Raw genomic sequence first — 10,574 nt, 5'->3', positions numbered from 1 at the left:
TTTGAGGGAATTCTCACCTATGAATCTGTGATATTCAGATACGTCGAACTTATTGGCGCGATACAGGAGTTTAATGAGTTTTATGGAGGTTTGCATATTTTTTGTTTCCATCTGCTGCATACTTTGTGTGGAACACTGCTATGTTGCATTGGCAGCTATGGCTCATTGAATCTTTGAACATTCATGTGTGCTTTTAACAAGAATCTTTGAACATGCATGTGTGCTTTTTAACAAGAATCCCTTCACACATATTATTGTTTTACTAGCAAGATCTGCTAACTTGAGGCAACAACTTCCTTGTGACTTCTTATACTTGTATTTCTGGTGGCTTTTGTTGTGACTAGTTCTAATTTTCATTTCAGCAGTTGATTGACGCATTGGTGGAATAGATATCAAGCTATCTTGGAAGTTATAGCAAAAATTGAGTTAAATGGAATTCTAAACATGTATCCGTGCTTCTAACAGGAATTCTAAATATACCATTTACTAGCAAGAATTGTGAATTGTCATCTTTGTATTGCAGAAGCTCTTGAATTCTTTAGCATGAGTTTCTTCAAGTTTGGTTGTTCCTGCTGCACATGCCCAGCTAATATCATGATTTAGCTTGTACCGAGTGCTTGACTAGTAAAATTCGAATATCATGATTTAGCTTGTACCAAGTGCTCTTGCCGAGGCTTATTGGTGACTTGTCATACTCCCTCCAGTCCGAATTAATTATTGACGCTAAGTCGGTACAACTTTGTACTAAAGTTATACCAAGTCAGCGTCAATTAATTTGGATCGGATGTGGTACTTGTATTTGGTGGCTTTTCATTTTTTTTCCGCATCTGTATGTATATGTAGATATCTTTAGGGATGAAATCCATGCCATGTGTTGTGACAGATATGTATTTACAAGAATTGTTTTATTTCCCCCTCAAGTAGGTAGTTTTGAGGTGCTATACTGTTTGTACTGCTTTGCTGACCAGCATGTGATGTATCTATGTAACCTATCACTCTTTTAACGCTGCAGCTAGGATTAATTGTTTGTTTCATTTCTGTTGAAATACAACAGTGGGAAAGGGCCATATTATCCCATTTTAAGTTGCGAGATCAGTTCTTGGATGCCCCTTCTCGGCGGCATCCACCTGTAATGGAATGATGATACTGAACCTGCTAGTTTTTTGAGAGACACTTATGAAATGATTGAAACTGCAATGGAATGATACTGAACCTGCTAGTTGCCGTTGGTGGCTCTCTGAAGAACAGGTACGCTGGATTCTCTCGATCAATCTCGTGCACATCAACGCTTTATGGTATCAGTCTTTTTATTGAATTCGATCCTCAACTTGCGGTCAGTTTTTATTTTGAGTAATCTGCGTCAGGCCAGGATGTGTTTTTTTTTAGGATCCTGCTTCAGGTCAGGTCGTTGAGATGGGAGAGCGCGCGAGTAAATATATTGGGCCAGCCCATTTAGCGATAGCATGTACCACAATGTTCCTGTTTTTAATTCTAAAAAAAACAATGTTGCTGTTTTTTTCTCTAACGTCCCAGTTCAATTTTTTTCATTACTGCCTTTTCTGTTTTATCTTATTATTTATTCTCACATTTGTATTTCCAAAAAATGTTCACAAAATTTTGAAAATATTCATGTTTCAAAAAAGGTTCCCAAAGTTTTGAAAAAAGATTCACATCAATGAAACATATTCACAAATTTTACGAAATGTTTAAATAAACTAGAAAACCATTTTTAAGTAAATTTTCAGATTTTTTATTAAATGGTCATAAAAGTTCTAAGAAATTTCATGTTTTGCAAAAGAAAAGTTCAAACACATCTTAAAAAATGTTCCCGAATTTTACAAAATGGCTTAGAAAAATTCTTACAATTTTAATGAATGTTCATTTTCTAAAAAAAATGAACTCGAACTATTTTAAAAAGTTCACTTCCATTAAATGGTCATAAAATGATCCCAAATTTTATGAAATGATTGAAGGAACCAGGTGAAAACAAAAAATCGATAAAAAAACAACCAGCGAAAAAAAAATGAGGCGTTAACCAACTCGACTGAGTCGCTACAGTACTTTGAGCGCTTGGTAAGGCTCAAGTTCCAACTTGCCAACTTTATCGATGACGTTAGACAAGATGATAGATTCAGATGTGTCAATAATATTGGTGAGCTCTCTATTATGCATGTTGAAACAGAAAAGTGTGTTCTTTATTATTTGATCTACTTGCATGTCAAATAGGTATTGATCTTACCAGTGCCGATCGAGAATCTTGTGAGAATATTTTCGGCGATGAGTCTAGTGGAATTGAAGTTGAGAAATAGTATGGGTGATGATCTCTTGGACCATTGCCCAATGAGATTTATTGAGTGAGATGTATTCTCGAGAGTAAATGAGAAGACATAGTTAGACCTTTTTATGGCAATGCGAAAGCGCAGAGTGGCATAGTGTTGTCGTTTCTACATGGTGTTGGGGTCGGGTAGGAGAGTATTAGAGAGATACAACGGTCATAACCGGTGGCTTATTAGAGGCACTCAACGCGGTTGTTGCTCAACATTGGGCGATTTTAAATAATTAGATTTCATGGTTAGACATCTGAGATGGTGATTCAGATATGCAATTTTGGTGCTTTTACAGGGGCATTTGCACGGGTGGATTTGGTTCTATAGGACTGGGCGACTGACCCCAATGGTTTTTGCAAGTCCTCCAATAAATGAACACTAAGCATAGTTCATTTGTTAACATAGAGCCCAATGTAATAGCCATACAATTTATTTTCCAGCTTTCCTGCCTCAGCTATTTGAATTTGAATTTTTCAAATATGAAATATATTTCCTAAATGATAACTTTTTTATTGCAAACACCTAAACTATAATATTGTGAGACTTCCTTGCGTTTTCTTAATAAAGACACCCAAAGTGCATCTTAAATGTATTTAATATCGAGTAAAACAAAGGCCGGTACAATGGATAGACAACTAGAAGTAGAACGACCAGTAAAAAAATAAAATTACATTAAAGGGCACATTATTCTTCTTCTTTCTCCAATTGAATGTCGACTGGCGGAGGTTGAAAGTTGCACCGAACCAACAGCAAAGGAAAGTGACACTGTGACACCTATGAACGCCCTCGCCGTACCAGGCGTTGAAGAGCGCAAGAGCCACTCGCCTCTTGAGATTTGATCTAAAAACCGTTGAAACAACATCAGTTGGAGCATCACCCCATGCAGAACAAGCTTCACCACCACAGAGGTTTGGAGATGCCGGGTGAAGCCACATATCAGCGCAAACAAAGATTTGTCGTAATCGCCACACCAAAAGCTCCGCTTTTACCAAATATCACCCTCCATTTTTGTTTCTGGGTCTGCCACTGCCACTACAAACGTCTCGGCCGGTTCAAAACAAATAATAACCTGATGCCGTGCTAGACGCCAGCGCGCACTCACCAACCCTGGAATTTTCTACGGGTATGGACAGCTGCACCCACCCACACACAAACCCAACTCGACCACTCCCACACGCAGCCTGCCGTTGCTTCCCTCCCTCTCCTCGCGCCAATTGTCTTGACCGATCCCGATCCCAACAACCCCACGCCACGACCGCCTCCATTATTCTCCCCACCCCGACAACTCGCTCGCCGCCGCGCTTGAACCTCTCCCTGCACATGCCCACGCTGCCACGGCCAGCGCCTTATGCACAGCCGTAGCCGCCATAGAGCACCATCCGTCTCTCTTCCTGGTCTGGCAGCCTGGCTACCTCGCTGCTGCGTCGCGTGCGCGCTTCGTCGTCGATGAAGTCGGCCACCTCCCTCCTCCTCGGCGCCGCGCTCGCCACTGCCTGCTTCCTCCTCTACACGTCCGTGGGCCGCGACCTCGGCGCGAGGACGCCGCCGGCGCCACGGTGGGCGCCGGAGAAGGGGGCAGGCGGGGCTGATCGGCCCAACCAAGAGGTCGTCGTGAAAGAGAAGGATGTGATTAAGGGCGTGGTTGCCAGCAACGACGGCGGCGGCGGAGATGGTTCGTCGTCGGAGCAGAAAAAGCAGCGGCAGATCGTGATGCGTGCGAACAAGCAACAGGTTCGTCTTTGCTTTAGCTATATCACACAATTATATCAATAAAATGTTACGTAATTAGGAAACATAAACTTTTTTATCTCTGGTTTATATTCTGCATAGCTTGTTTTGTGCTTGGTCAGAGTGAACGTTGACTAATCAAGTGTCATTCCGTGCTTTGTGCTAAGAAACTTAATTAACACACCCATTTGGCCATTTCTTAGTAATTAGATAACCCACACCTAGCATTAGGAGAGCATCTTACCAAACACATGGCTCTGGCTGCTTCTAGACAGGGAGTGCAACTTTTTCACGTAAGACAGATGAATTATTTTCGCTTTACTTATCTCCGGTTCTCCTAATTGCCACTTGCCGATGTTGACGGTCCGTCTAGTGCCACTAGCATCATGTTACCAAAAAGAATCAACCCTTTCGTTCTTCCCACTTGTATACATAAATGGAGCACTCTTAATCCCACTTGCGGATAGAACTGATATCACACCGCACCCTTAATTTTTTTTACAATTTTTCTGATTTATACTTCAAAAAGAGAGACATATATAGCACTATGGGTGTCCCGGTTTTTCAATGTGAAATACTTTGTTGATTGGGTGGAGATGGCTTGGACGGTCCGAGGTGCGACAAAGAAATCGCTAAACCAAATCTAAAAGGTTATTAATCGCGTCGGAGCATCATAAGGTGATCACGAAAGTCTAGTCCGCACATGCCCAAGTAGGGGAACACAAGCCTGGTTTATATAAGGCACATGGGTCCATGTGGAGGTGACACGTCACCTTTTGACTTGGTTTCTGTTACAACTTGAACTGCTTTGGCAATTGTGTCACGCCCGGATGGAATTTGGAGACCTGGTTGGGACCGTTGGAGACCTAATTCATTGTTGAATGCAGAAGTTATCATTGTTTGAACTCAAGACTATGATAGTAGTCTAAACTAGAATACAGTACATAGATCCTAAAAAAAAAGAATACAGTACATAGAAGACTTCATCGCTACCTCTTACCTTTGAAGCGACGTGAGAGAACTTCTTGTACAACATCGACATATGTCCCCCATTGCTTAGCCATCATGTCTTGATCAAATGTAGCCCAAGTAGTGGTAGGTGTGGTTGTATCCATGGTAGTAATGTCCTCGTAAGAGTATTTGTTGAAAATGCAAAGAAAAGTATTCCTAAAACTAGAATCTTTTTTAATACAAAAGTAGTTAGCACCTCCTTCACCAATGTTTTAAGAGTTATTATTGTTCTACCGGTGACAAAATTCTGGCTTTGACAAGAATGTGAAGCACCACGTGAAAGGTACCCAAAAAACAAGATGCCAATAGAAACAGACAGATCAAACAATCATAATAATTCACATGACCAACTAGCATGTTGTATCAGTCTAAACAAAGACGCTATGAATACCTGGTTTAGTTAATTAGTCAAACTGGACATTTCCCTTGTGTGTGTGCACTATGATTTCATTTTAGCAAATGCATCTATCATTGTTAATAAATTGGATATTTAAAATTAAGAATAGAAAATAGTATCTTTGTTGTGTGGAGCTGAAATATTTGTGTAGAAGAAATTTTGTTCAGGTATGCGTGTAATTTTGAATAGCAGTTGGGTTTATATATGTATAAGATATATTGATAGTTCACCACAAAAAGCAGTTTGTTTCTTGGTTGCCAAAACTATAGGAGAGGTTATATTATGCTTGAAGTTGAGTTGATGATGATTTAACTTTGAACATGTGTTGTTTCTTTTTTGTGTAATCTCAACATCATTATATAAAAAAAAACTATGTAATTATCTATCAGCTCTAAATGATTTCACTGAAACAGCAGGACAAGCCCCAAGATCTCGCCGACGTGCTCCGACGAGCCGCAAACGCAGACCGTACCGTGCTGATGACGGCGCTCAACGAGGCATGGGCGGCACCGGGGTCGTTCCTGGACCTGTTCCTGGAGAGCTTCAAGCACGGCGAGAACACGGCGTACCTGGTGAAGCACCTGCTCATAGTGGCCATGGACAAGAAAGCCTTCGACCGGTGCAACGCCGTGCACCCCTTCTGCTACTGGTTCAGGGTGGAGGGCATGGACTTCGCGGCGGAGCAGAAGTACATGAAGGGGGACTACCTGGAGATGATGTGGAAGCGGAACCGGTTCCAGCAGACCATCCTGGAGCTAGGCTACACCTTCCTCTTCACCGACGTCGACATCCTGTGGTTCAGGGACCCGTTCCCGCGCATACCGCCGGCGGCGCAGGTGGTGATGTCGTCCGACTTCTTCGTGGGCGACCCGGACTCGCCGGGGAACTACCCGAACGGCGGCCTCCTCTACGTCCGGTCCTGCGCCGGCAGCATCGGGTTCTACGAGCACTGGCAGGCGTCGCGGGCGCGGTTCCCGGGGATGCACGAGCAGTACGTGTTCGACAAGATCGTCAAGGAGGGCGTGCCCGGCCGCCTCGGCACCAAGGTGCAGTTCCTCGACACCGGCCGCTTCGGCGGGTTCTGCCAGCACGGCAAGGACCTGGGCAAGATCGTCACCATGCACGCCAACTGCTGCGTGGGTCTGGAGAACAAGCTGTTCGATCTCAAGAACGTGCTGGAGGACTGGAAGATCTATAAGAAGCGCGTCGCCGCCGGGAACACGGAGCACTTCTCGTGGAGGGTGCCCGGGAGGTGCATACACTGATGGATTAGTGGTTGCAAAACACTCAAATTGCAAACTGTGCTCTCTTGTTGTTTTTCTGTAGGATGTAAAGTTTCAAAGTTTTTTGAAAGATAGAGAGAACTGAGATCGTGTCAAGGCTTTGGGTTTGGTTTCTGTTTTTAGGGAAACACAATTGTGTTTTTTTTAAGAAGGAGAATTGTGCTTATCACCCCACTCGCAAAAAAGCATTGCTTCCTCACAAAAATCTTTCAAAACTTAGGGAAAACTAAAAAACCGCAAAGCCGAAAAAACCATTTGTAAAAAAAATTCTAAATCTGTGGGTGCGCCCAATGCTTGACATGTGGCGGAGCCTGAGCAGACCACTTGGCACGCTCTCGGGGCCCAAAAAGTGACATCTGTGAGAGGCCTCCTAAGGCTGGCTGTAATGGGGAGTATCATATAGTAGTATCATGCATATGATACTACTCCCTCCATCACGGTTTAGAGGGCGTATATTAGAAATCTCTTGAACCAAGGTGTTTCACGATTGGCTCTAGCTTTCTTTGCATGCGACTGAAAAATAGCAGCGTAGTTAATAGCACAGCGCCTAATTGTTTAAAGAATCAATGCGCAGTAACCCTCATGGCAGCAGCCCTCACGCATGCATTGGTGAAGACTGATTCGAGCGGGTATTTTTCCCTTGCATGCAAAACTAGTTTTTACACACACGTCACACCATGCATGCATCAATTACACCCCGATGTGAGCAGCGTATGATTCACACGGTCGCATGCATACAGTACTAATAGGAGTAATTGCATTGGCGCCTTAAATCTTGTCTATTTTGAAAACGCACGTAAATCTAGCTGTGCTTTCTAAACCGTGACGGAGGGAGTAGTGTATGATACTACCTCCCTAATGCATAGTATCATATATTAGTATCATGTAGCACTCTATTTATTGCCATGCATGACACAAAGTAGCATAGCATTTATTATGATACAGTATCATGATATGATACTCCATCCTCTTTTTCTTCGTTTAATGCTATGACACATCATCGAAATTGCCTAGTTGGCATGCATGATACTAGCTATGATACTACCATTACGACCAGCCTAAAGGGTACCCATTAACTAGTTGCTCCGCAAAACTGATTAAATAAATACAATTACTTTTTTTATAATAGTATAGACGCAGACACTTATATATACACATATACATTCACCTCTATAAACGCATGTATGCAACTCTTAACCCTATGAGCAGCTCCGAGAGATTGAGCCCTATATGACGCTCACTAAGTTAAATTGCTGGTGAAACGCACAGGAGATGACGGAATGGGCCAGCCCACTTGCAGTACGTGCGGGACACCATTTTTTGTTTTGTTTCTTCTTCATTTTTATCAGTTTTCTTGTTTCAAATTTCATTATTTTTCTTTCAATTTTTCTGTTTCTTTTACTTCTCATTTGTGTGTTTCTCTTTTGATTTTACTAAATTCAAAAAATCTAAGAAAACAAAATTTCAAATTTTTGAAGAACTTGATAATTCAATGTTTTCACATTTTTTGAAATTTATACAATTTTAAAACAATTGTATGGAATTTCAATTTTTTCTATAATTTTTAATAAATGTTCAAAATTTCAAAAATGTTTAGAATTTCAATATTTTGTTCATGTTTCCAAATTCGTTCCCATTTCCGAAAAATGTTTGCGTTTTGGAAACATTATTGGTTTTAATAAATTGCTTGGGTTTCACAAGAAATGTTCAGAATTTTAAAAGAAGTGTTCGCACTTTAGGCCTCATGGTTTATAATTTTTTTCATATTTTTCGAATATGTTTGATTTTTTTGAATCAGAATTCAAAAAAATAGATTTGCTTCCAACATGTTTGAAATTCCAAATTTTATTCACCTTTTTTAGATTTTTTTGGAATTTTAAAAATTCTTCATGTTTTTGAAATATTCGTCATTTCAAAATTTTCACAAATTTCATTTTTTTTGAAAGTTTTAAAACCTGTTTTCAAATCACAACGCTGTGGTGTGTTCTTAAATATTCCGCTTCTTATCATTCACCAGCAGCCATTAGTTTTGGTCACTCGGGTGTTCGGTAGTATGAGGTTGCGAGTTCAATTTCTTAGAAGTGCGCTGCGTTTTGGGGATTTTCTGATCGCGCAATTAAAAACAATTCTCTCGTGCACCCTAGTGGGTTGGCCAGGTCATATGACTCCTGTGTGTCGGGCTCCTATAATGCAGGAGGTCCCGGAAACTCACCTTGCGTTCCTTCCTTCTGGGTTGCTCTTCTTGGGCCCAGAAGCAAAATTGAAGGCCCGTGCTAGCCGGAAGTGGCATCTACAACAGGCCTTCCCAAACTGGCCGGGGCACGACCCGGTTAGCCTCCCCAAATTGGCCGCAGACGTCCGTACTAACAGGAAACCCCTCAAATCCATCTCAAATCTGGGGCGGACAAGGGAGGTCCGGACACACCCGGGCCCGTTCGTCATGTCGGACCAACCAACCCCACCCCACATATATCTCCACTCTAAACGAATTCTTGACCAGAGTCAAGTACTCTCTGCTCCATTTCTCGGTGTCTCCTCCTCACTTCGCCTCTCCCCTTCGGATCTATGGCGAGCGACGGCAGCAGCGCAACGCTCGGTGGTCGTCCGACGCCGACGACGACTCGGACTCGTTGCTGCCGCGGTGCAGAGCTGGATGACGTGGCAGAGCTCGCCATCTGCATTGCGCTGCGTCGATCACGGTTGAAGCGGGATGGCAACAGAAGCCTGGCTACGAGTCGTCCCCCGTTGATCGGCGCACAGTGAGGAGGACGGCACCGGGCCGTCGCGTCAACGCAGCTTCAGGCCCCTTCCAATGTGATGCCTCTCACGCCCCTCTCTGCCTTCTCTACTTGCCCCAGACAGAGTCCCCGACCATCGATCATTTGTCGTGCCCACACCAACGTTGACGAGGACGCGAATGCCCAAATCCGAGGTGCGGGCCGCATGCCACAAGAGGCAGCGGGCGATGGATAGGGCAGCAACGAGGGAGGCTTTGTCCGCCCGTCGGGCCTGCACGGACGCGCCGCGGTCCTCCGTCGTTCCCTCATCACGGTGGAGACCGACGCGTGGCGGCTCCGTCGCAAAACCACAAAGCCCTTCGGCTCGCCATCGAGCAGTCGCAGCGCGAGGCCAGGACGAAGGTGGCGGCCAAAGCAAAGGCCGCATGACGGGTGATTACGGAGCCTTCCCTTATATCCTCCCCCCCCCCCTTTGATTTTCAGGTGGGTGGGGCCCTTCCCTCCCCTTCTAAACTAATCATAATGTTCCAAGTCAAAACTACTCCGTAAAACGCCTGTATTACCACGTGCATGTAGCATTACTCTTATATTTATATAACCCTGTTAATGAAATATGGTACTCCCTTCTAAAGTAGTGATAGACGCTCTTATATTTCTGTAGCAGAGAGGACAGCATAACCTTTGACGCACATGTCGCAAAGTAGGAGTTTCATTGTGTTTTTCAAGTGTTGAGGGTTGCGGGTGTTGTTTGTTTAGAGGGCCGCTTAAGCGGTTTTGGTGTTTCCTACTTTGCGAGTAGTCCGCATTTGGGAGTCTGTATCGGTTTTCGCCCGGTTTTTCGTAAATTAACTAGGCAATTCTCTTCTTCTTAATTAATCGATGAGGCAAATATTTTTTCCTCCGTTTTGAAAAAAAAAACAAAGCGTTTGAAATAACCGGTCAGGCATTTGACTGAACGGATAGAAAAATTGAGTTGCAAAACAAATACTAGCAAAAGCGGTAAAGCTCCCTTGTACATTTGACTACTTGGTTAAAGGCCCGGATACGGATAGGATTGCCATATCTGTGGCCAGATTATAGTAGCACTACT

At 43.3% G+C, this 10,574-nt stretch overlaps 1 protein-coding gene across 2 annotated transcripts; it reads left to right on the top strand.

Moving 5' to 3' along the window:
• Positions 1-3,473: 3,473 nt before the first annotated feature.
• On the top strand, positions 3,474-6,842 carry LOC125535216 (uncharacterized protein At4g15970). Of its 2 annotated transcripts, none has more exons than XM_087542820.1 (2): positions 3,474-4,058; positions 5,880-6,842. In XM_087542820.1, exons 1-2 carry the CDS (start codon positions 3,774-3,776, stop codon positions 6,726-6,728), a joined length of 1,134 nt encoding a protein of 377 aa, XP_087398946.1. In that variant the 5' UTR covers positions 3,474-3,773; the 3' UTR covers positions 6,729-6,842. The 2 variants fall into 2 exon arrangements, with proteins under 2 accessions (XP_087398946.1, XP_048554219.1); XM_048698262.2 differs by having other exon boundaries at positions 3,476-4,058; positions 5,877-6,842.
• The last annotated feature ends 3,732 nt before the right edge of the window (positions 6,843-10,574 follow it).

This window comes from Triticum urartu, chromosome 2A (genome assembly GCF_056163025.1).
Source record: "Triticum urartu cultivar PI428250 chromosome 2A, HENAU_Tu73, whole genome shotgun sequence".
Classification (NCBI taxonomy): domain Eukaryota; kingdom Viridiplantae; phylum Streptophyta; class Magnoliopsida; order Poales; family Poaceae; genus Triticum; species Triticum urartu.
Note: the sequence above shows the minus strand (reverse complement) of the source record. Positions and strands in the feature narration are given on the sequence as shown.

Coding starts and splice junctions, on each gene's coding strand:
- LOC125535216 (XM_048698262.2), top strand. CDS start 3,774: ATGAAGTCGGCCACCTCCCTCCTCCTCGGCGCCGCGCTCGCCACTGCC. Junction 4,059..5,876: donor TGCGTGCGAACAAGCAACAG/GTTCGTCTTTGC, acceptor TCACTGAAACAG/CAGGACAAGCCCCAAGATCT.